At 41.3% G+C, this 26,646-nt stretch overlaps 1 protein-coding gene across 1 annotated transcript; it reads left to right on the forward strand.

The window, feature by feature from the left end:
• Positions 1 to 1,447: 1,447 nt before the first annotated feature.
• On the forward strand, positions 1,448 to 25,843 carry ddc (dopa decarboxylase). Its single transcript, XM_078253436.1, has 14 exons — positions 1,448 to 1,536; positions 2,573 to 2,780; positions 3,337 to 3,450; positions 3,574 to 3,693; positions 6,823 to 6,957; positions 12,606 to 12,749; positions 13,369 to 13,435; positions 14,005 to 14,099; positions 15,447 to 15,514; positions 16,637 to 16,713; positions 18,219 to 18,238; positions 18,368 to 18,466; positions 23,499 to 23,600; positions 24,613 to 25,843. Exons 2-14 carry the CDS (start codon positions 2,580 to 2,582, stop codon positions 24,811 to 24,813), a joined length of 1,443 nt encoding a protein of 480 aa, XP_078109562.1. The 5' UTR covers positions 1,448 to 1,536; positions 2,573 to 2,579; the 3' UTR covers positions 24,814 to 25,843.
• The last annotated feature ends 803 nt before the right edge of the window (positions 25,844 to 26,646 follow it).

A 26,646-nucleotide genomic window follows, 5' to 3' on the forward strand; every position in this document is an offset into this window, starting at 1 on the left:
ACAAATATTACTGCGCAGTGTGTGTGTGTGTGTGTGTGTGTGTGTGTGTGTGTGTGTGTGTACGGACGCACAGCTTCAGGAATCAATCATTCCTTGTATTGGCCATGAGCAAGGGCGTAAATCCTAGGGGGTCGGGGGGGTCAGTTTGGTCCACTGCATGCTGTAGGATCTGCGCTAGACTCACAGTCACATCGGGTAGTGACAGGATTGTAGTAAGTAGGCGGTTCAAGGCTATTTTATTCACATTAAACATCGGATTAAGTTTTTCTTTTCTCAAATAGAAGTGATGCTGAGTAATTAATAAATTAGTCATGACAAAAAAGTTCGCTATGTTAGTGTAATATAATGTAGCCTAGCTTGTTTAATAGCTTGTTGGATAGAAATGCACTCACTACAACTAACGTTACCACGGCGATAAGCCTAACGTTATGTGTGTGAACTGATATTAGGGTTAATATTGAAGATCTACAGTTGTGTTTTGCTCAATATGAAGTTAAGTGGCTGATCAGTTAAATATATATCCTCTGTCCCAGAAGAAACCTAATATTTATATGGAGGACGCAAGATCATTTTATAATTATAATATGACCGCGTGGTGAACTATGAACCTAACTCATATTTAGACATCTGACGTTAAAGATTTGTGTTGTTGTTAAAAATGACATAAGAAAAACAGACATAAGATCCTTTTTCAGTAGGCTTACACCAAAATGCCAAGTAAGTACAATAAGTCCTCATATCAAGACAATTTGGTAACATCTTTATAAGAATGGGTGCTTATGGAAATACTAACGTCACTATGTCACAGGCAAAGGAGACAGAAAGAACTGAGGAACAGGGAGACCAGGGACAGTCAGGTGTAGAGTCTCAGGTAAGTGTGTTGAGCTTAGTTCATATTTTTGGAGGTGTGTGGCTGTCAGGGTAAGTAGATGAGCTTTACTAGTGGCTCACTAAGTTACATTATGATCAGCCAATTTAACTAGTGTACAAAAGCATTGTATTTCTTTTATATTGGGGACACTTTTTCAAAATAAGTCATTATGTTTTAAGGTATTTTTGTGGCTTGATTATAAACAACTTAAAAATAAATACATGATTTTAAAGAAGAATATTTCGTTCAATATAGTCAACTTTTTTACTGACTCAAGAGAAACGCTGAAAAGAAGGATAATGGTACAGTCCCCATGCTACACTAATGATGGTATAAAGGCTTTCCTCTATGAACACATGTCCTCTACGAGTATAATTGTGGCTGTATTATTTGTGTCCTCTTCACAAATTGCTCTTCAAAAATGTTATGTTTATTGTCCCCCCCTACTGTTAGATCAGATTTACGCCCATGGCCATGAGCCCTGTTCCCATTGGCTGGCCTAGTGGCGAATGGTGGGGTGGGGGTGGTTAGTAGCCCGATAAAAGGAGCAACTGTCTCCTGTCCTGCTTACACACACAAACACACTCACCACGTGCCTGCCTGTCAGTCTGTCTGTGGACGCAGAAGAAGAGGAGATCCACCATCTGAAGCGCTAATTTGAAAATGTAAGTATGCATGCTCACACACACAAAACACACACACACACACACACACACACACACACACACACACACACACACACACACACATACAAACCTGTCTAATCCTATTTGAGATAAGGCTAAGGATAAGGGCTCTCCTCAACAAGGAAAAGAGACATGCAGCGTAAAACACTTGAATGACAAGGCACTAGTGTAGAGCAAGGGGCAATGTTCATATGTTGTGTCATTTGAATAAGCATTATGCCAGTATTTGTATGGTAATAATTTGTAACGCCTTTTTCTACATTCTGATGAATTTATCGTTGTAAGACAGCAACAGCTTTGTTCTTCAATGTATAGAAGAATGTTCCTGGTTAGCACTTTGCAGTTTTTCAATGGGCTCAAAATGTTACTGAGTCTTTCCCTCGTTCATTAAGTTGTATGTAGATGTTGATGAGGCTTATTGAAATTGTCATTTTGCAGAATGCTTTATGAGAGAATGAGTGTGTAACAGTCTACACAAATTTATTTTTTTCAAACTTATTTTAGATGTGGAAATGCTTTTTGCTACCAAGCTTTTCTGTTCATGTCAGTCCACAAAGTGAAAGGAAACTAAGCTATGATTAGACTGGCTTAATGTGTTAGTAAGAGGGTCACAGGTTCATGCATTCATTTAAATTGTGCCAGTTTATACAAACTGTATCAAGGTGTGTGTGTGTGTGTGTGTGTGTGTGTGTGTGTGTGTGTGTGTGTGTGTGTGTGTGTGTGTGTGTGTGTGTGTTATGTAACCAACCATTGTAAATGTGTTCTCAGAGTGGAATTGGATTATATGAGGCAAAATGTCTCCAATGGCAAAACAACTTCTGTTGACAATGTATTGTTTTCATGGGATCATGAAGCGGTTTAATAAAACAATGATCAACTCATTCCTACCAGCGAGATCAAAGGTTAAATTCTGTGGTGGCATTTTATGTAAGAAGTCATTATAAAGTCACATCCAACCAAGTCAAGTATTAGTAACATAGTGCTTGAGAGAAAGTGTTTCTGTGCTGTTTTCCAGTCGTACCATGGATGCAGAAGAGTTTCGACGCAGAGGGATGGAGATGGTGGACTATGTGGCCAACTACCTAGAGAACATCGAACAGCGACCGGTCTACCCAGATGTGGAACCAGGGTATCTTCGTTCCCTGATTCCCACTGAGGCCCCACTGGAGCCTGACAATTATGATGATATTATTAAAGATGTGGAGAGGGTTATAATGCCAGGGGTGAGCATATACTTTTGTTGATTTTTTTTTTTATGCACATAAAGGCGTTTCAGATGCACAGACTCTCTTGTGCTCTTCTGACAGTGTAATTCATTCAGATTAGTGTAGAGAAAATAAGCTCAGTTTGGGGAAATATGGCGTTAATCAGAATTATTAAGGTGGACTTAAGTCGAACAATCAAAAAGGAAACATACGTATAGTGACAAACATTTATTACTATCTCCACTAGTAAAGAAATACTAAAATGCAACTATACACACAATGATGCTGCAGTGAAGGAATATGAACATAGAAATGGAGTTTGGCAGGAAAAGTATGCTATGCAACATAGAAATAAACCACATGGGGCACAAAAGCAGAAGTGCAAGTCAGTGAAAACGCCTTCTGGGCTTAAATCACCAATGCCTAAACCACCTCTGCTGAAAGTGTGAAGCATTGTTCACTATTGCTAAAACTATAATATAGTAAACAATACTTTTTCAACCCATGTTCCTAAAGACATACTAAGCTTGTTTTCAGATTAAGTACTGTAGGTTCATGTTTTATGTTTTTGCAGGTCACCCACTGGCACAGCCCATACTTTTTTGCCTACTTTCCAGCTGCTACCTCTTACCCTGCCCTGTTGGCTGACATGCTGTGTGGCGCCATAGGCTGTATTGGATTCTCCTGGGTAACAAACACTTTGCTGTGTCTCAGTATCTGACTCTTTTAAAAAAAAAAAAAAAAACATATTTCATATTTATATGCAAACACAAATGAGATTTTTGTTTGTATTTCGGGTATGTGTTTTCAGGCTGCCAGCCCAGCCTGCACAGAGCTGGAGACAGTGATGCTAGATTGGCTGGGGAAGATGCTGAACCTGCCTGATCATTTTATAGCTGGGACTCATGGCCACGGAGGAGGTGTCATCCAGGTGAATGTCTTTTGTGTGTCTTTATGCCTCCCTGTAGGCAGTCCAAGGAGCCAAAACCAACTTCTGCTCACATTATACTCTTCCGTGGTTTGTGTGTAAAGCCAAGTCAAAGTCTCAAATTGTATAGGCATAGGAACCATGACTCACAACTGAGTGCCTGAAACCATATTCATCAGCAATTGTGTAGTATTGATTTGTGACCTTATTCTCTCCCTGATTCACACCAGCTGAAAATTGGCAGGAAATTTTCTTTTAATGTCATTCACAGGCAGACAGAGTTGACAGTGCTGAGATATATATGTATATATGTGTGTCTGTGTATGTTTGTCAGATGGTGAGTAGTGGAGCATAAGAGTGCACTCTGATGACAGATCATTTCATGCCTCTTCTATTGTGTGTGTGTGTGTGTGTGTGTGTGTGTGTGTGTGTGTGCTCATCTGGCTCATCGTGTTTTTGTTTCTGTCTTGCCACTCTCCTTTTTAAGTGCAGCTTACCAGCTCACTATGGCAACGAATGGGGCTCTTCTCGCTGTAGCAGGGCTGAGTGTTGTGACAGCACACTGCCAGCCTATTATTATAAACCTTACCAACACAAAGGGGACATGGGATGGTTTAAAAAACACCCTTCTAGTGACCTTAGATTTTCCCTTTTTACCGCTGTGTGAGTCTCATTGGATTTAGATGGCAGAAAAAGACACTTTGCCTATGATTAACACTAATTCCAAATGACAGAAGATTACAGTCTAATTGACTAAATCATCAGAGATAAAAATGATAGTGTGTAATTCTACGGTAGCTTCTACGTAAAATGTTAAAGACACAAACATGCAGTTTCTCTTTTAATGCATGTATCATCTTTAGCAGTTGATCATCACTTCTTATCCTGAAGAATGCAGTTTCTTTTTCAGCTGGTAAAAGGAACATTTGAAACAGAACAAGCTATACTTCACTATTACTGGTGGGTAGAAGGATGGATGAGAGCTGGTAAACTTCTATAAAAGGCTACCAGGTTCAGAGGCGATGTGTGCTCATAATTACATCTCATGGTACTGCCTTATGAGCAGAGTAAGGACAGTACACTTGGGTATGTTTTGGAAGCTTAAGATTCCTTGTTTTGGCATTTTTAAACTGTTCTTTTATTTCTTTTCAGCTCCTTTTGAGCTAGTGCCTTGTTAATCACAGTGATTTGATGAGTATGTTGGTTGATTGATCCATTCTGACGTGGATCTCTAAGCGCTTAAAAATCAGCTTCATTTTACTCTGCGTCTGCATTTGTTTTGACATAACCTATATTAGCCTGCTTGTCTGGTAAGTGATTTGTACTTATTGATTGAATGATTTGAACATTTCATTGACTTTCTTGTGGCAATGCCTCCAAATACCTTAGAAGCCACCCTTCACTTAATTTTGTTGCCTCAAACAATTCTCTCTGTATCAGGCTGGCTGGGTGATGACTCACAACAGTGATTTTCTTCTCTAATGAGGATGTGGAGGTGTCACAGCGTTCAAATCAGAGGCAATTTCCAACAGCACAAAATATTGACGTGTGTGTGTGTGTGTGTGTGTGTGTGTGTGTGTGTGTGTGTGTGTGTATTTATCCATCAATAGGAATACACACATTATAGGCTAGCAACAAAGTTCATAAGAGAAAGCTAAAATAAAATTTTGATTAATCTATTGTCCCATTAAGTTTACACCTGGCAATTAAAAGTTAACGGTTTGTTTATTGTCATTTCTAAGCATACACAGAGAAACGAAATTTGAGCTCTTCATTTTACACATCCTATGCATAGAAGCAGTAGGCAGCCGCGGACGCCCAGGGACCAACTCTAGTTCTTTTTGCAAGTGCCTTTTTGGTCAGGGGACAACCTAGATGCACATTACACATACTACATACATGTTTTTGGTGGTGAGAGGATACCCATGTGAACAATGGGATCCTGACCGGGGATCGAATCTTAGTACTCTGTGAGGCGACAGTGCTAACCACTGAGCCACCATGCCGCCATAAAGATAAAGATCACACAATCAACAACAACATAATGTTTACACGTACATTAACATAACAGTTGTATTTACACTATATTCTGTTTATAGCAGGGGTGTCAAGCTCAATTTGACTAAGGGCCAGACCGGAAAATGAGAATCGCATCAAGGGCCAGACATGTATAGTTTATTGACATGCTTTTATTTAAGAGAAAAAGTCAAATATTTCTACTGTATTATTGCATGTCTCATATAGCTTTTTCACTTATAGTTTGGGTCTCATAAAGCCCCCAAAAAGTCAACAAAAAAGTTCTTAGCCTTCATAGAAAAAAGCGCCAAAAACGTTGAAAAAGCAACAAAATTGTCTAAAAAAAGAGTCAAAAAACGTCATAAATATGCGCCTAAACGCCGGAAAAGGCATCAAAAACTTGGTGGGTCAAAATGTACTGTGAACCTAAAGCAAAACGCTGGCCAGATTAAAATCTGCGAGGGTCCGGATTTGGCCTTCGGGCCTTGAGTTTCACACGTGGTTTATAGTAAAAGATAAATCCAGAATCCTGTCTATGATATATGACTTGTTTGTTATTTCGACAACAGCAGTCAGTCGCAACCACACTATTTCAATGGCTTTTGGCCAACCAACAGATGTTTGACAAGTTCTGCTCTTTGCTGAAAAATCAACATGACCCCTTCCTGACTGATTGGCTAAATCCACCATAATGGAAATTGTGATTCAGGTCCTAAAGCCAGAAAACCACAGCAGTTCTTCTGTAAACACCAACATCAAACCACAAAAATTAGTTTCCGGATATTTTTTAAGCAAGAATAAACCATGCAGTTACTGAATCATGGTTTGATTCACGCCTAGATTAAGTTGCTCACAAGATAATTTTGGCTGCAGCAGTCCCAGCTTTATTAACCAAGAAATTGTCAGTAGCTGAAACAACTGTTCCCGAACCCTGGCAACACAAAACAACAGCCCACTGCAACAAGTCAAGGCTGCTTAATCTTTCATGCTTACTATGAAAGATTCAAATATCTATTTGATTTTTGCTTTTGTAAGTACAGGCAACATTTAAGTTTGATTTAAATCCACAACAGTGGAGATGCATTGCTTGACAAGTTCCCTCTAATTCTCCAACAGAGCACAGCCAGCGAGGCAACCCTGGTGACCCTGCTCGCTGCCCGCTGTAAAGCAGTCCGACGGGTTCAGGCCTCCAACCAGGAAAAATCAGAGGCTGAAATCCTCTCCAAACTGGTGGCATACACCTCAGAGCAAGTAAGCATATAAGACATTTCCAAATTTATATATGTCCTGTTTAATGTACAAGCTAACTCTGATTCCTAAAATTGACCCACGTTTCTGACTTTACACCTACAATTTTATTATTTACTATTTTTTAGATATTACTAAATTATTTTGTTTAAAAAAGGCATTCATCAATGTTTTTCATTAAACCTTACTGCTTGCCAAGTTACCCAGGCAAGATTTATATCTGCAAATATGTTGAATTGTGTAAACGGTCTCACTCAACAAGTTGTCCATGTAAACTCAGATCATTAAAGGTTACCTCAGATACAGTGTACAGTGGGGAGAACAAGTATTTGATACACTGCCGATTTTGCAGGTTTTCCTACTTACAAAGCATGTAGAGGTCTGTAATTTTTATCATAGGTACACTTCAACTGTGAGAGACGGAATCTAAAACAAAAATCCAGAAAATCACATTGTATGATTTTTAAATAATTAATTTGCATTTTATTGCATGACATAAGTATTTGATCACCTACCAACCAGTAAGAATTCCGGCTCTCACAGACCTGTTAGTTTTTCTTTAAGAATCTCTCCTGTTCTCCACTCATTACCTGTATTAACTGCACCTGTTTGAACTTGTTACCTGTATAAAAGACACCTGTCCACACACTCACCTGTCCACACACTCAATCAAACAGACTCCAACCTCTCCACAATGTTCAAGACCAGAGAGCTGTGTAAGGACATCAGGGATAAAGTTTTAGACCTGCACAAGGCTGGGATGGGCTACAGGACAATAGGCAAGCAGCTTGGTGAGAAGGCAACAACTGTTGGCGCAGTTATTAGAAAATGGAATAAGTTCAAGATGACAGTCAATCTCCCTCGGTCTGGGGCTCCATGCAAGATCTCACCTCGTGGGGCATCAATGATCATGAGGAAGGTGAGGAATCAGCCCAGAACTACACGGCAGGACCTGGTCAATGACCTGAAGAGAGCTGGGACCACAGTCTCGAAGAAAACCATTAGTAACACACTATGCCATCATGGATTAAAATCCTGCAGCGCACGCAAGGTCCCCCTGCTCAAGCCAGCACATGTCCAGGCCCGTCTCCATCCATCCATCTTCGTCCGCTTATCCGGTATCGGGTCACGGGGGTAGCAGCTCCAGCAGGGGACCCCAAACTTCCCTTTCCCGAGCCACATTAACCAGCTCTGACTGGGGGATCCCAAGGCGTTCCCAGGCCAGGTTGGAGATATAATCCCTCCACCTAGTCCTGGGTCTTCCCCGAGGCCTCCTCCCAGCTGGCCGTGCCTGGAACACCTCCCTAGGGAGGTGCCCAGGGGGCATCCTTACCAGATGCCCGAACCACCTCAACTGGCTCCTTTCGACGCGAAGGAGCAGCGGCTCTACTCCGAGCTCCTCACGGATGACTAAGCTTCTCACCCTATCTCTAAGGGAGACGCCACCTACCCTCCTGAGGAAACCCATTTCGGCCGCTTGTACCCTGGATCTTGTTCTTTCGGTCATGACCCAGCCTTCATGACCATAGGTGAGGGTAGGAACAAAAACTGACCGATAGATTGAGAGCTTTGCCTTCTGGCTCGGCTCTCTTTTTGTCACAACGGTGTGATAAATTGAATGTAATACCGCACCCGCTGCTCAGATTTTCCGACCAATCTCCCGCTCCATTGTCCCCTCACTCGCGAACAAGACCCCAAGGTACTTGAACTCCTTCACTTGGGGTAAGGACTCATTCCCTACCTGGAGAAGGCACTCCATCGGTTTCCTGCTGAGAACCATGGCCTCCGATTTAGAGGTGCTGATCCTCATCCCATCCACTTCACACTCGGCTGCGAACCGATCCAGTGAGTGCTGAAGGTCACAGGCCGATGATGCCATCAGGACCACATCATCTGCAAAAAGCAGCGATGAGATCCAAACCCCACCGAACTGCAACCCCTCTCCACCCCGACTATGCCTCGATATCCTGTCCATAAATACTACAAACAGGATTGGTGACAAAGCACAGCCCTGGCGGAGGCCAACCCTCACCTGAAACGAGTCTGACTTACTGCCGAGAACCCGGACACAGCTCTCGCTTTGGTCGTACAGAGACTGGATGGCCCTGAGAAGGGACCCCCTCACCCCATACTCCCGCAGCACCTCCCACAGTATCTCCCGGGGGACCCGGTCATTCGCCTTCTCCAGATCCACAAAGCACATGTAGACCGGTTGGGCATACTCCCAGGCTCCCTCCAGGATCCTTGCGAGAGTAAAGATCTGGTCCGTTGTTCCACGACCAGGACGGAATCCGCATTTTTCCTCTTCAACCCGAGGTTTGACTGTCGGCCGAACGCTCCTTTCCAGCACCTTGGAGTAGACTTTACCAAGGGAGGCTGAGAAGTGTGATACCCCTGTAATTGGCACACACCCTCTGGTCCCCCTTTTTAAACAGGGGAACTACCACCCCGGTCTGCCACTCCTTAGACACGGTCCCAGACTTCCACGTAATGTTGAAGTGGCGTGTCAACCAAGACAACCCCTCCACACCCAGAGCTTTAAGCATTTCTGGACGGATCTCATCAATCCCTGGGGCTTTGGCACTGTGGAGTTGTTTAACTACCTCAGCGACTTCCACCAGGGAAACTGACGACAATCCCCCATCATCCTCCAGCTCTGCCTCTACCATAGAGGGCATATTAGTCGGATTTTGGAGTTCCTCAAAGTGCTCCTTCCACCGCCCTATTACCCCATCCTTACTGTACACAGCTTGGATGGTTCCCCGCTTCCCCCTCTTGAGGTGGCGAACGGTTTTCCAGAAGCACCTTGGTGCCGACCGAAAGTCCTTCTCCATGTCTTCTCCGAACTTCTCCCACACCCGCTGCTTTGCCTCTTTCACGGCAGAGGCTGCAGCCCTTCGGGCCTTTTGGTACCTTGCAACTGCCTCCGGAGTCCTCCGGGATAACATATCCCGGAAAGACTCCTTCTTCAGTCGGACGGCTTCCCTGACCACCGGTGACCACCACGGTGTTTGAGGGTTACCGCCCCTTGAGGCACCTAAAACCCTAAGACCACAGCTCCCCGCCGCAGCTTCAGCAATGGAAACTTTGAACATTGTCCACTCAGATTCAATGCCCCCAGCCTCCACAGGGATGCACGAAAAGCTCCGCTGGAGGTGTGAGTTGAAAGTCTGTCGGACAGGGGCCTCTTCCAGACATTCCCAATTTACCCGCACTACCCGTTTGGGCTTACCAGGTCTGTCCAGAGTCTTCCCCCACCCCCTGACCCAACTCACCACCAGATGGTGATCGGTTGACAGCTCCGCCCCTCTCTTCACCCGAGTGTCCAAAACATACGGCCTCAGATCAGATGAAACGATTATAAAATCGATCATTGACCTTCGGCCTAGGGTGCTCTGGTACCAGGTACACTTATGAGCATCCCTATGTTCGAACATGGTGTTTGTTATAGATAGACAATCCATGACTACCACTCTGGTTTAGATCAGGGAGGCTGTTCATTACCCACGTGCGCGTTGAAGTCCCCCAGCAGAACCCTGGAGCCCCATACAGGACTCCATTCAAAGTCTCCAAGAATGCCGAATACTCCGAACTCTTGTTTGGTGCATATGCACTTATAGTCAGAGTCCTCCCCCCCCTCCCCACAACCCGCAGGCATAGGGAGGTGACCCTCTCGTCCACCGGGGTAAACTCCAACGTAGCGGCGCTCAGCCGGGGGCTTGTGAGTATCCCCACACCTGCCCGGCGCCACACACCCTGGGCAACTTCGGAGAAGAAAAGAGTCCAACCCCTATCCAGGAGTATGGTTCCAGAACCGAGACTGTGCGTAGAGGTAAGCCCCACCAGATCCAACTGGTAGCGCTCCACCTCCCGCACAAGTTCTGGCTCCTTCCCCCACAGAGAGGTAACATTCCACGTCCCCAGAGCCAGCCTCTGCTGCCCGGGTCTGGTCAGTCGAGGCACCTGACCTTCACCGCCACCCATGTGGCAGCGCACCCGACCCCAGCGGTTTCTCCCACAGGTGGTGGGCCCATGGGATGGAGAGAGAGGTGCCACTTAGCTTTTTCGGGCTGTGCCCTGCCGGGCTCCGTGGCGAACCCGGCCACCAGGCGCTCGCTGACGGGCCCTCCATCTGGGCCTGGCTCCAGATGGGGGCCCCGGGCATCCTCCGGGCAGGGTCACTCTATCTCTTCCTCGATTTCTCGAGGCCCGTCTGAAGTTTGCCAATGACCATCTGGATGATCCAGAGGAGAAATGGGAGAAGGTCATGTGGTCTGATGAGACAAAAATAGAGCTTTTTGGTCTAAACTCCACTCGCCGTGTTTGGAGGAAGAAGAAGGATGAGTACAACCCCAAGAACACCATCCCAACCATGAAGCATTGAGGTGGAAACATCATTCTTTGGGGATGCTTTTCTGCAAAGGTGACAGGACGACTGCACCGTATTGAGGGGAGGATGGATGAGGCCATGTATCGCGAGATCTTGGCCAACAACCTCCTTCCCTCAGTAAGAGCATTGAAGATGGGTCGTGGCTGGGTCTTCCAGCATGACAACGACCCGAAACGCACAGCCAGGGCAACTAAGGAGTGGCTCTGTAAGAAGCATCTCAAGATCCTGGAGTGGCCTATCCAGTCTCCAGACCTGAACCCAATAGAAAATCTTTGGAGGGAGCTGAAAGTCCGTATTGCCCAGCGACAGCCCCGAAACCTGAAGGATCTGGAGAAGGTCTGTATGGAGGAGTGGGCCAAAATCCCTGCTGCAGTGTGTGCAAACCTGGTCAAGAACTACAGGAAACGTATGATCTCTGTAATTGCAAACAAAGGTTTCTGTACCAAATATTAAGTTCTGCTTTTCTGATGTATCAGATACTTATGTCATGCAATAAAATGCAAATTAATGACTTAAAAATCATACAATGTTATTTTCTGGATTTTTGTTTTAGATTCCGTCACTCACAGTTGAAGAGTACCTATGATAAAAATTACAGACTTCTACATGCTTTGTAAGTGGGAAAACCTGCAAAATCGGCAGTGTATCAAATACTTGTTCTCCCCACTGTAATCGATTTTCAGTGATTTAATGAGACAGAGGGTCAGCTAGGCAGCTGCTCTGATCAGGTTTAATAACAGACTGACTCTGTGATTGGGTTAGGGAGTTGCCTGAGGGCCACACAGACCTTTACAGGGAGAGCAGTTTGTTGCGTTTTTACCGAAGAACACCATTCTAATATATCCCGATGTACATGTCTAAAGTGTGTTTGAATTTCTTTTTGCATAGTATTCTATTGTAGATAATCAGAAATATATCATCGAAGCTCTGAGGTTGGTGCAAGCTCTTATCTTCCAGCAGTAATTGTAATAAAAGTGTAGCTTTTTAGTTGACTGAAAGTCCTGACTGTAATTTTAAAAATGTTTTTGACTTTGAATACTTACATTTTATGGTTTACCCTTTGATAAGGTTTGACATGAACGCAATCCCATCCTAAATGATAATAATAATTTCACCATATAAAATCATTCAGTATCCATGAATATGAAATTAGCAGTTAAGGTTTATCTTCTTAACAAAAGCTGGAGGTGATTTAGCCCTGTGATCTAAAAATGTGCTTACATTGCGTTTCTCACAAATGTTGAACATCTTTCCTCCTGAGGCTCATTGCTCAGTGGAGCGTGCTTCTCTGATTGGAGGAGTGATGATGAAGAAGGTTCCAACAGACAAAAACTATGCTGTCGGTGGGGACATGTTTAAGAAGATGCTGGAAGAGGACAAAGCAGCTGGACTTATCCCTTTCTATGTAAGAACAATCAGCATCCATCCATCCCTCCCTCCCTCCATCCATCCATAGCAGAGCTAAAACACATAGTTAGACACATACATGTCCCACCTTAGATATTGTTGATTTTTCCATTGAGTTACACGCATCTGTCATTGGATTGCTTTTGCTTCACATGTAAATACAACCACCTACACAGCTGCTCACTAAGTTGACAGCTACAACCATATGTGTGTGATGCCGCTGTGCACGCCCTGAGGCTCCTGCAGAAGGATAACATTGTTTGTGCTGAACCTAATGTATGTCTATTTGGTTAAGGACAATAATCCCCGTCTCAGCTGGACCCACAGATCACTATCAGTGAACAATATTCAGGAGGCTGAATGGTCCAGCATTTCTGAATCATCTGTGTGTATTGAAAGTGATATCCAGATCAAATTTTAAATACAAAAGAATGTATGTCTGTGTCTGCTTGTATTAAAGCAATATGTTACAGTAGCTGCAATTACTGTGAATTTGTATTTTATTATACAAACTTATTAATATAACTGGTGATATTGTTGTGACAGTGAAAATAGAAAATGGCACAGGTAACAAAGTACCTCAGGGTGTTAGTGATTTGTCTGCTTGTGTTTTTCAGTTTTGTGCGACCCTTGGCACCACGGCATCATGTGCCTTTGATCATATCACTGAGCTGGGGCCCATATGTGAGTCAACTGTTGCGTCAGCAAACACTTTATTTTTATTTTGTTTTACAACAGGGAAAGGATTGTAAAGCCCTATCAGCTGTATTAGCTCTACAACAACACACTTTGACCTAAGTAGGAGCAGGTTGTTTGGAAAGGAAATCCAGATCAAGAGGGAGTTAGGATGTATGTAAGAAACTCCTATGTCCTGCAACCAAGTTTTCCGCTTGAGTGTGTGTGATTGAGAAACAAACAAAAATGATGCATTCAGTTTTCCAAATATCCAGAATTCAGTAGTAACGACCCTCAATTAAACGCTCAATGGTGTTTTAAGCCTCCAACGTCACCTTCCAGGCAGCTAACCCTAACCTTAACCCTAAACATAACCATTGCCACGCTGCCTGGAAGGCGACTTTGGGGGCTTAAAACATTAAATACCCAAAAAATAAAGAACTTCCAATTAATAGATGAATGTGTTATGAATCTGTGTTTGAAAGTCATGCATAGTTTTATACCATTATTAAATCTTGATTGACAAAACTAATTATTTTGCAGATGTTTATAACCTCTCTGCTTTTTCTCTGTTCCAGGTAATAAGGAAAACATATGGATGCATATTGATGCAGCGTATGCAGGGAGTGCATTCATCTGTCCAGAATTTAGGCCTTTGTTGAATGGCATTGAGGTGCGTTAAAATACGCAAGCATTCATGTTCACACATAACACAATAGGTATTTTGGTGACAACGTGTTGACATGGTAGGATTTTAAGCTTGATCATGGTGGTCAAAAACTTGAAGTGTGCATCCGCCTGCATAGATACATGTTGCTGATGAATGACAAGAGAACCTATTTCTATTCAGTTGGTTGTGAAATATCTCTCATAGCATCTATGAAAGGAAACATTAACTGCATACTGATTATATCCAGCTGCTTTGTTTGTTTGAAAATGGCATAACGGTAATGTCAAGGAGGAAGCACGCAAGAATGAGTAATAGGCCGAACAATCGGCATTAGGGCAGGAGCATCAATCTGCCTTTTGAGGCTGCCGAGGCAGCTGTTGCTCCCTGAGCTGTGCAGAGACGCAGAGATAAGGACAGAGCAATTTCCTGAGGCAGTGTTAGACCTTTATATATCACTGTTTATTAGACACAAGTTCAAACAATGTTGGTGGGGTAACAGAGAAAACAGAACTGACTGTAAAAGGACCAACTCTAAAAATTGCTATTTGATATGTATAGTAACACATTTTCCTCTCCTAATCAAATTGACATTTTCTAGTATTTTTTGATGCAATGGGAATTTTATATTCAGGGTCCATCTTTAAGGAAGTGGAGAGGGGATTACTCATTAACTCCACAAACTTAATGCAGTCATAGTATATAACTTTAAAGCATTACTAGGTCAATAGAAATGAATGGACGAGGACATTATGAGGGAACCCAGTCTTTTTGGATGAGAGTACAGCCCTGCTGGAGGGTTGGTTGCTAGGATACTGTATGAGTGATGGGCGAGCAGGCAGCCAGCCCCCTTTGAATCAGTCAGCATGGCAACTGTCAGCCAGGAGTCTGACTCACATTGTCTCTCTATGCTGTGTTATTGCATTTGTGGAGGTAGAGAAAAGGATATTAAAAAAGAGAGCCCACAATCAGATGAGAAGAGATTAGGAAAGGTTTGTTTCTCTTTGAATACACCCTGCCAGGAAAGGGTTATTTTCCTTGTGCTCTGCCAGCTGTTGGCTGGATGTTCCTCTTTTGCATTTCAAATAAATTGTGCCTGCTTCAGTCCAGATAAACTGTTGGTAAAAAGGTTGTCTCTGTGTCAGTAATGGTAAATAAATATGTATTATGGTGTGTTTTGGCCAACACACGGCATATGACTAATTCTTTTTCATTTTCTTTTGGGCTTAGATCTTCCCAAAATATGCAGCAGTATATGCAGACCTCACTGATCTTTAATGAAATCATGAATGTTTTGTGTTCATTTTTGTTATTCCTTCCTTCATTACTATTTTTTTCTTGTTTCTTTTAAAGTTTGCAGACTCTTTCAACTTCAACCCACACAAATGGCTTTTAATCAACTTTGACTGCTCTACAATGTGGTACGTTTTGTATGTCTATATACTGTGGGACACAAAGACCTGTTTTAACAAAAGGAGAGTTATTAATTATTTTTTTTTTCAGCTTCTAGCTCCTTCTGTCTTTTGTGATTTGTCAGATTATTTACTAATTTACCTCAGAATGACTCATGGTCCCATAAGGTAACAATGAGAAATCCATTTAAAACTGATATCCATCTACACCTAAATCATTTGCACATTAAAAATAGAACTACGCCTCCCATCTGCCCCTTCTGTCAGCAGCAAACAAAACGAGACATGCTCTGTATAAGATGGAAACGGAGGTGTTTCAAACCTCAACAGGTGTTCTTAAACCATTTTCCGTCACCTCTGGCTCAGTCTATCACTCACTACTAGTCTTGCATTGCCAGAACAATCTCCACAGCACTGGAGTATGGTCTGGCTACACCGGTTATCTATTCTGGGATAAAGGAAAAAACACTCGGGCTTGTTTGTATTTCTTTAAACTAATAACTGACCTGGGCGGCGCTAACCCCCAGATGCAGCAATGGTGCCCTTGCTAAATAAATAGCAGAGATAGAGGAAGGGAATGTCAGGCTTTATCCCAGCAATGTACATCAGTTGAGTGATGTACATTGCTAGTCACTATGGACGTGATACCTGTTGCCATTGAGATATCTTTATGTTATAGTTGTCTGGCACATGCATAACTGTTACTGTGTGAGTTACTTTATCCAAAAAAAAATTTTAATATATTTCACAGTGTATGGTTACAATTTAGTAACAGCTTTTATCCAACCTACTTGTGACACATTTTCATAGAGATTTAATACACTACAGAATATGCTACACTGTCTTGTGCAGTACAACATACTAATTATTATTAGTGTAGTGTATTACAGTGTAGTATTTTATGACATACATGTCAAATGTAAAATACATGGGGGACACTAAACTAGTACTAAACATACTGTATAATGTGTCAAATATATATTAAAAGGACTATAATCATGTTTGACAAAGCAAAAACCACCATTTTCAATGACAAATTACATAACATATGATTCTAAAAGATTTTTTTGCATCATTAAATTGTATGGTAATATTTGGTGTGAAGATTTGTTTTTCAACACCTATCAACAGGGTGAAGAAGAGAGAGGACCTCATTGGAGCCTTTAAGATGGACCCACTCTACCTGAAACACGAAAACCAGGAGTCAGGTAAAGAGTCATTTCTATTAAAGTGATTTGAATCAATGATCACAGATTGGGTTGGATGGAACCTGGGGTCTGCAGTTGGAAACTTGTTTACTGTTACACATTGTGAGGAAGGTGGTTAGTGTGCCCATTTTAGCCAAAAATCCATTCAATTTTTGATTCAACTGCTGAAGCATTGCACCAACGGCTTAAAATGAAGTGTAGTGTAGCCTAAACTAGATAATTACAGACATGAAGATGGCTGTGTGACGGCCAGACAGGTGTGTGTGTGTGTGTGAGTGCTTATGTGCATCTATGTTTGTGAGCTTTAGACCTTGAGAGGGAGGACCTTTGTGAGTGTTAAAACTTGGTTTTACAGTTGTAAGGTCAACAAGAGTTAGGGCTAGTGCGTGTGTGTGAGAGAGAGAAAGAGAGAGATGGGAGAAGACAGAGCAAACACTATTATCAATCATTGATCAAATTGTGATATCTGAATAGCAAAGTCTTCCTGGGCTACGGCAGAGATTCATGGGGGTGTTTACTGCATTATGAAAGCACCGAATAGGACACTTAGCGAGAACTTCTCTGGGCAGCTTTCCAAATCTCAAAGGACTAGCTACAGTCTCAATGTACAGTTGACAATGTTGTATGGCGGATGGAACTGCATTTGGTTGTTAAGAAGGCTATACATGCACTATAGTCCAATCTTCATCATGAATACTGGGAAGTCTGAAATGTTGTGTTTTTCTCACAGTGAGTCAAAATATGACCTAATTGGGGGGGGGGGAGAGAGAGAGAGAGAGAGAGAGAGAGAGAGAGAGAGAGAGAGAGAGATGATTTACTGTATCTGTGACCTAATTTAATTAATACACACCATTAACATAAAATCTATCATCCAAAAGAAAATTAATCAGACTTTACTTGACAAAAATCCCATAATATGATTCAATGTCTGTGTGTGCTGGTGTACATGCTCCTGTAGCTTGCAGATGAGCTCAGAACTGCCCTATAATTTGTCTGACAGACCAGCAGACAGAGAGAAAAGACAAACAGCTACCTCCCACCACACTGAGGCACCTTACAAAAGCCTTTCGCTCACACAATCTGGGCTCTTCAATCTAATTAGTGGTTATTAGCACTAGCTAACACTGGCCTCCATTCTGTGGAGATGAGCTATCTGTAGGCAGTGGTCTGTGTGGACTGATGGGGGTGGGTGGGCGCAGTGGCAGCAACACCTGGACAGTGGAAGGCAATCCCAAATACAACAGCTTTACAATAGATCATTTTCTGAAGCTAATAATGTTCAATTTTAGAGCTTTGTTGATTCAATTTGATCGGTGCAAGTTGTTGTTCTCTCTTTAGTCTGTTGTTTTACAATCAGTAACAATTTTTGTAATTGTATGAAATTTTATTAGAATTTAATGACGAGAAGGCACGGTGACCATAAAATAGCTTGAAAAACCTGCATTAACAATGTACACTATTAGTATGTGATTGACTGATTCCTGAACTGTTTTTTCTTTTAACAGGTATGGTCACAGATTATCGGGTAAGATTAATCATTATTATTAATTTCCTACAATTTACAAAAAAATATATAAAAATCTCAGTTAGCTTCAAACTTGCAGAGGTTAAAGCTATAACCACTCTCCTACTCTCTTCCTCCTATGTCCCACAGCATTGGGGGATTCCACTCGGAAGAAGATTCCGCTCACTAAAGATGTGGTTTGTCTTCCGTATGTATGGAATACAAGGCCTGCAGGCCTATATACGCAAGGTAGGAGACCAACTGAACAATCCACTATGTATCTCTGCCCTTATATTCCTGGCTGAAATTAAAATCAGTTCACTCTGATAGATTTCAGTAAATTCAGTTTATACGTAGTGTTGATTCATGCATAATGGCTTTAAGTGGTGTTTGTAGGCATGCAATGGTCTTAATGACACATTAAAAGACAAAGTTAAATGTATATAGCAGTACAGTGTTTCATTTTGTGTTAAAAGTCTGATGTTTGTCCAGAGAAGAGTGAGGCGTTGGTTTTATGTTTACAGTTTTGGGAAAATGAAGAATTATTCTATAAAATGTGTGTTAGCCATTAAAAAAATCACCTCATTTGCTATTAGCAATATCACTGGGAAAAAAACACACACTTCTGATGATCACATATGCCTGGTCTTTATGGTAAATGGCATCCCCTTCCTCCCTCCCCCGCCTCACCCCACCTAATCCTCCTTATCACTAAAGTGCCTTCACTGCCCTCATCTTTGCCTTCATCAGCATATCCTGTCAGTCATATGTCTGGTCTGCATCTTCTTTTTATAGCAATGATTTCCTACATTTCTCCTCCAAAGCCCATCCTTTTCCCCTTTCTGTTTCTTTCTCCATGCTTTACCCCCTTCTCCCCCTCATATTCCTCTTCCTGCCTCCAGTCTGCTCTGTCAATCAAATCAGCCTGTTTTTCATTTTAAATGAAGTGGCAGAAGCAGCAGCAATCCCTTCAGCCACAACCCATGACACACTATACTCTACTACTGTACTTCCCAAACTGTGGTCCGCGGACCATTAGTGGTCAGTGAGGGTACTGCAGGTGGTCCGTGGAAAAGCAAAATAAAATATAAAATAATAGTTTTTTAACCTTCATTTTACCAGTAAATACCCATAAACAACTTTTTTATTTTTAACTAGGAGTAGGCCTACTGTGTTTTTATTAAATGTGTATAGGGCCAGAGGCAAAGAATGTTGTCATGATCACATCACACGCATAGCATATGGCCTACATTAAAATGATGTACACATTAATGCTTCCACTAATTATAATCCAATAATATAAATAGACATTGTTCTAAAATGGGACATTCTGCATAATGAGTACTTTTACATTTTGTACTTTAAGTATATTGTTGTGCCGTCTTCAGTATTGCTCTATACACTGACAGCCAGCTAAACTCTCTCCTAATATCAAGACTCTGAAGACAGTCGTTCCCACGTCCACAGGTTTAATGATGTTGCAAGGAAAGTGTGAAACTGCAACATACAAAGACAGACTAATCAATTCTATGCTAGCTTTTAACATACAATATAGCCTAATGTTCAGAATGTAATTTCATCAATTCAAATATTTCCTTTCTACCGTTACACCATATAATTCATGACTATTAAACTGATAGTGAGTGTGATCATGCTGTACGAAGACATTTTTACATGTAAACAATATTACGTTCATTCATACTCATTCATACGAGTGTAGCCTTCCTATGACTTATAGTTGCCTAGCAACCATGCAACGTTAGTCACAGCACCAACGCCACCGATCACGGACATTTCTAATATAACCTTAACACAAAATAACACTGACATTAAACTAATGATCTATGAACCTATGTAATTATTTAAAAACAGTGAATGAATACATACCAACAATGCTACTCTAGACATAAATGTAGGCAAATGTAACTGTAGTTGGCTTGCTACACTACAACCATAAATCACTGAACCGTTTGTTTGTAGCGTTTGTTTCTTTCCTAACTACGGCTCACGCGACATAGCGGTTACCAGCTGAGAGTCTTAAAGTGACAGCACCGTAAATAGAGAACTCATTAAGACTAGAGGCAAATTAACTTCTTACTTTTAACAGCTTATTTATAACAAAACAATTGTATTGCTAATACTTTTGTATTTTTTCTTGAGTAATATTTTGAACGCATGACTTTTACTTGTAAAAACATACTTGTGGTACTGCTACTTTTACTTAAATGAAATGTCTCAGTACTTCTTCCACCACTGCTTACGTTTATCTTAAGTACACATTTATGTTGTGTATTTAAGCTGTGCCATGCACTATGATATACATTATTTATTTTTTGTTTTTCATAAGTAAGTCCACAGTGTAATGTTGGGCTGTTGCTGAGTTATGTTTTATCATTGTTATCACTCATATAGTTATTATTTCATCAAGATAATTAAGTTTGACAATTATTCCAAAAGTGGAGAACAAAACACATTAATAATCCCAGGCTACATCAATGTCTGAAATACGATGGGATCATCGCTCTCACCTCAATGGCTGGGTGAAGTCCCAGCCGCCTATTTCAGGTGGTGGCCAACACTTGTGTTTTACAAGTCCAACCAACTGAGCTTTGTGGTGTGGGCCTAAGGTGCTTTCTTCGGGTCATCAGGTTGGTACCCTCCTTCAACAGTGTTTCGTCAATTAACCCACAACACTTCCAGAGGGCTTAACAGCTAGCCCCAGCATTCTGGGGCAGCCCCCTCGGCCCCTTGGGCTCCACAGCCAGTGCTCTTTTATGTTCCCTCCCTACCCGGTGGGTTGTTCCATCGCTCGCAGCGCTTCAGCCACAGCCATCTCAATGCTGTCTCTGCTCGTCTTGTGATATTCGCCACGAGCCGTCTCTTGCTGGGACCTCTTATTCCAAGTCTGGACATGGCGCTCCAAAGTGACTGCCCAGGAAATCCTTGGCAGCCTATTTCCACTGGCAAGTTCCATGCCCACCTTCCCACCTGTTGGCAGTTGGGACTGTTGGGTGAGTGGTTGGTACTTCCCAAGCTTTCTCTCATGGGCCTCTTCTATCGTCATCTCCAGTCAGTTCAAGCAGCACCACTTGTTTTGTTGCTCTGGACCACAGAACTATGTCTGGTCTGAGAGTTGAGGTAGTGATCTCCTCTGGAAACTTGAGCTGTCTCCTGAGGTCAACTCTCACGTAGCAGATGTCAAGATTCCTGTGCCAGTTGATGTCCCGCTAGAGCTCTCCCCTGCTCTAACAAACCTGATCAAAACAGGGTGCTGTCGTCCTTGTGCTGTTGTGGGTCTTCTTTCTCTCTTCCTCCAGGCCTGCAGCCAGCTCGACAAGTATCTGGTCATGCCTCCATCTGAACTTGCCATGATGACAACACATGTTCAAAGCTTGCCGGTTTCCCACACAGACGGATACAGATAGAGAGAATTAAGATTCATAATAATTATACCAGTTGGTATGATGAACGGTGGCAATTATAGTAACAACAAAGATAATGTAACTATGACTAGAAATAATAGTTGTAGCAGTTCAGGGCGTAGCAGGGTGTTGCGTGGCATAGTAGGGCATAGCAGTGTGTTTACATATGTGGGTTCCCATGTACCGTCTTCCCCTGCCACCCTGCCAAGATCTCTCGCTACCCCTTGCCACCTCATGTAAAATTTTCTAGATCCACCACTGGCGCTCGGGCCCTAATGAATAAGGCCTAGTAAACGGCACACAACGGCTTAATTTATTTATTTACTCAAGCGCCCGAGCGGGCATAATCAGGTTCATTTGAACAACAGGCTTATTTCCATAGCAATGAAGTATTAAATCTATACAGTAATAAGAAATTTCAAAACCTTTGGCGAATTTAGGGGATTATTAATCTTCAGAGTTTTACAAGTCCTCAAAAAGTAGGCTATGTGAAATTGTCCACTTAACAGCACATCTGCAAAACATTTCAGAAACGAGAGATCAAGAAACTAACTGGAAATTAAAATAATAATAGGCCTACTTTCTTTTCTTTAAACTTTTCTTTTAACAAGCCTGTACTGATGCGATGACCAGTTATAGTTTTAGTGCTAGTAGATCTACTAAGAGGTGTGGATTAATTCAGGTAGGACTGTGTGTAGACATATTTTATTATGTGTATTATGAGGTGGTCTGTGAACATTTTTGATTACAAATAGTGGTCCACATACACAAAAAGTTTGAAAACCCCTGCTCTAGATTAGATAGAACAGCTTGAGTTGTGGTTTTGGTCCATTGTAGCTAAATCTTGTCAGACAATATTTAATGGAAATGCAGCATGTGTGAACTTCTTTCCCAGCAGAGGAAAACACATTTAAATTCTACTTTGTCTTTTTTTTCTTTTTAAACACTAACAAATTATCCTCCCATGAGAAAAATAAGTTGTAAAATTAAGCATTTTAATGACAAAGGCATGTGGAATGGGAGTCCTACCTAGCATACAGTAATTAGGCAAACAGACAATGAGGTCATTATATTATATTGATGGTGATCTAAGTGATGGTAAATTACTGGCTGGGAATGAGGAAACAAAGTGGTGGTCAACCAGTTGTTCATTTAGGCCAGTGTTCGGCTTCATTAGAAAGACAGGAAAAGTGGAGTTGAAGTTGGTCCATATAATTGTGTGTTTACAGTTTCCCCATCTCTTTGATCATAAGCAGATAAATGAGGTTGTTGGAGTATGTTTGATCATACATTGCCATTTGAAAAGTAATTTTAAAAAGGAGTGCAATGACATTTCCTGTGAGCAAGATTGTGATACAGACTATTTCATGGTTACTGAGTTCATAGTAAGGGGTTACATCGAGAGGTACAGACTGAATCAGTGGGAACAGTCCTGTGATGTACAGTATATGGCTGAAAGCACTGTGCCATGTATAGATACAGCACTGCCATCTTGTGAAAGTCATAGAAATGACAGCCTTTAGTAGAGTTGCTGTTTTCTTGCAGAGGTAATATGAAATGGTCAAGCAACAGAAATGTAAATTTTTTCTAGTAAATGCTCTGTTACACTGTATATATACTGTACTATACTTATTAATTGCATTAATTGCATTGATAACCCTTTTCCCTTTCACTTGCTCGTTACATTTACTATGCAGTTTCTCTAATTCTCAGATCTCTGCATACTAATTAAAACGTGGACATTAAGAGCAACGCAAGTGTACTTTTATCTACATGCAAACGTATATCATTGGGTACATTTTACAAACAGTGCATGAGTCATAGCACATTATAATCTACTGTATGTCTTCTCTTTACAGCACGTGGGCCTGGCCAAAGAGTTTGAGAGTCTGGTACGAGCAGACAAGAGGTTTGAGATCTGTGCCGAGGTCATCATGGGACTGGTCTGCTTCAGACTCAAGGTAACATCCAACATTATAAACCTACGATAACGTCATAAATCCAGTGTGATCATTTACGAAATTTCATTACCCTGTAAAACCAATTTCATACCCACTGTAGATGGTTCACAGTAGAGATGTACCCACATATCTGAGACAAGAGCTTTGACTGCCACAGCAGAAGTTAATTGTAAAAGTTCTTTGTTCAATGGTTGTTTTCATTGGCAGAGGACAACCGAGGCCTAGAAGTTATATTAATAAATAAAAATATTAAATATGGTGACTCAGAAGGTGACATACACTGAATTTCCATATTGTACTGGCTCAGTCTTTCTTAAACACATTACATATAATTCAAATGGCTAAATAGGCTTGTGAATCTTAGCTACAGGTGAGTTATGAAACAACGGGTAAGGTTTACATATTACAGTAGCTTGTTTTTGCAAGTGATGTGATATATAAGATCTCACTTTATTTTAATCTATGTAAATGCAATTGTCTTAAAAGTAGGGATAGACCGATTTTAGGCCCTGTCCATTTTTGGGCGGTTTGCAGATTATCTGTATCAGCGTTTTATTTGCCTGATAACCGATAAAGTTAATTAGTTAAAAAGTGTGCTACTTTGGCTCTGCTACAGCTCTGTCTGTCCCTCTAATTCGGTTTCACTCACCACTGAGTCTGACTTAATGTCCCGCCCACAACACTATATGACTATCTTTTACTGTATATTATATTAAAAGTTTCTAATTTATTAAATAATTGCTTAAAGCGTTTTTAAAAAAGTTTTGTGTTGGAGTTTGTAACATTCCAAAATCTTAATTTTGACTTTCAAATATCGGCCATCGGTTTCATTAACTACTAATAATCGGTATCAGTAACAACCTTTAAAAACCAGTATCCCTACTTAAAAGTCATGGTATGATTATTCTAGAATAACCTGCTAATTGCTGAACACTAGCATAGGCAAGACAACAATCCTGGCTATTGTAAATCCAAACAACATGAGCTTTATGTCTTCCTTCCTTCCTGTCAGGGCTCCAATAGGTTGAACGAGCTCTTGCTTAAAAGGATCACCAAGAGCAGAGAGATCCACCTGGTGCCTTGCCAGCTCTCTGGCCGCTTTGTCCTGCGTTTCGCCATCTGCGCACGCACAACTGACTCAAGACACATCCAACAAGCATGGCGGCACATCACGCAGCTGACCTTTGAGATCTTGCAGGAGCCCAACCATTGACCAAAAGGCTAAAAAACGGCTGCCTACTCTAATGCTGAAATGAGGACCAAAGTTAAAGGTGCAATATGTAATACTGACAGCTAGTGTTTAAAATCGTTACAGCAGTACAAGCGAGACGCTTGTTTCACATAGGACATTACAACACAGCACAGCGGAGTAGCTAACGTTAGATGCTGGCTATATAGAAGCCCGTGCTCACGCGGAGCTCTGTACCCAACTGACAGACAAACTTTTTTGGCTTAGAATTACGGTAGGAACTGCTAAAAACACAACAACCTCGCTGTCCTCTCCACCCGCTGAACAGACACACTTCCTAGGCTTAGAATTAGCTACGGTAGGAACAGACCGAACACACTTTATTGTCTTAGAATTACGGCAACAATCGCTAAACACATTACAAACTCACAGTCCTCCTGATTTACATACACGCAGGCCAAAACACAAACAGAAATTCCGTCACGGAACGGAAATTTCATAAGGAAAAAATACTGGCATTAGCATTGATGTTAGAAAAGATAGTATTTCAACTCAGCATGTTTCCCTAATATCTGATGACGCATTGGGGTCATTTTTGGATTTATTACAGTACATATATTATATATTGGACCTTTAAGACAAAGATTCTGAGTTTCATGTTGCAGATGTAAAATGTCATAAAGGGAATGAACAATGACTTCACAGCTCACTTAACAATCACCAATCTCTCTGTCAGCAACCAAGTTATACAATCTAATAAGCAGTGGTCAATGTTTTTCGCTGATTTAGCAAATTAAGGTATATGAAACAATTTATTACACATCTACAAAAACCCAAATGTGTATAAAAGGAAATAAATGCAGGTTTCAAATATAACATTTTCTGTCTGCAACTTCTCCCTTAAATTAGTTTGCTTCTATCGCTCACTGTTTAAAAATTGTGTAATTGTCCTCATCATAATGCAATGCTTCTGTATTCTATGTAAAACGTGATTAGTTTGGGGTGTTATTTTTTTTTTTTTTAGTTCTAAAATGAATTATTGTGTGTGTGTGTGTGTGTGTGTGTGTGTGAATGGGTTTTTGAGTCTGTGTCTGCAGTAGGTCTGTGGATGTACATACAGAAAGCGTTTCTATGTCTATGTTTAGTGATACGCTTTTGGTCAAGAAATTGAAATGGATGAGTTGTAGTAGTGTAAAAAAATTTACTTTATCACATTATTACTGTTGTTGGTTATATATTTTATGGATAGCTTCAAATGGCCTGTGAAGTTAAATAATTCTAACATTGCTCTGTTATCAGGTGAACTGCTTTTTGTAAGTGCATTAATTTATTCATGACCTCATTAGATTTTTGTGTTTAATATATAATGGCAGGCAAGGGGCCTATCAATTTTTATATTTTCTTTTTTACAGAATTCCTATTAATTTATATAGTGTCTTATGCACAGAATGCCAGTATTTCCAAAACTGTAGCACAAGACAATCACTCTTTTACTGCAATTCAGTGAGATAAAAATGAAATGATGCTGCTTTTGTAGGGCCACTATTTGTTTCATTACTGAGCTTATTCCCAATAACATAATCATCTACAACATTTATGTCACGTCATGTCACTATGGTTTCTGGGTTGTTGATCTTTCACATTTGCCAGGAGATATGTAAATCTGTGGTTTGACATTACCAAACCTTGTTGTCATATGATTGTGTCAAAGTATGCTGCTGTTGTTGATCAAGAGGCCTGTACTACGAATCAAGATCAACATGCCCTGGATTTCTTTCAGTTACCCTGCTTCACCTAACCCTAACAACCGCGGTCCCGCATAAGCTGTATCACGACGGTGGTTAACAACTAGTTCAG

Source organism: Sander vitreus, chromosome 6 (genome assembly GCF_031162955.1).
Source record: "Sander vitreus isolate 19-12246 chromosome 6, sanVit1, whole genome shotgun sequence".
NCBI lineage: Eukaryota > Metazoa > Chordata > Actinopteri > Perciformes > Percidae > Sander > Sander vitreus.

What these genes read in the sequence shown, in the direction of transcription:
- ddc (XM_078253436.1), top strand. Translation starts at nt 2,580, where the DNA reads ATGGATGCAGAAGAGTTTCGACGCAGAGGGATGGAGATGGTGGACTAT. An exon ending in ACGGAGGAGGTGTCATCCAG is followed by an intron (nt 3,694 to 6,822) that starts GTGAATGTCTTT and finishes ATTCTCCAACAG; the next exon opens with AGCACAGCCAGCGAGGCAAC. An exon ending in CTTTGTTGAATGGCATTGAG is followed by an intron (nt 14,100 to 15,446) that starts GTGCGTTAAAAT and finishes TTTCTTTTAAAG; the next exon opens with TTTGCAGACTCTTTCAACTT.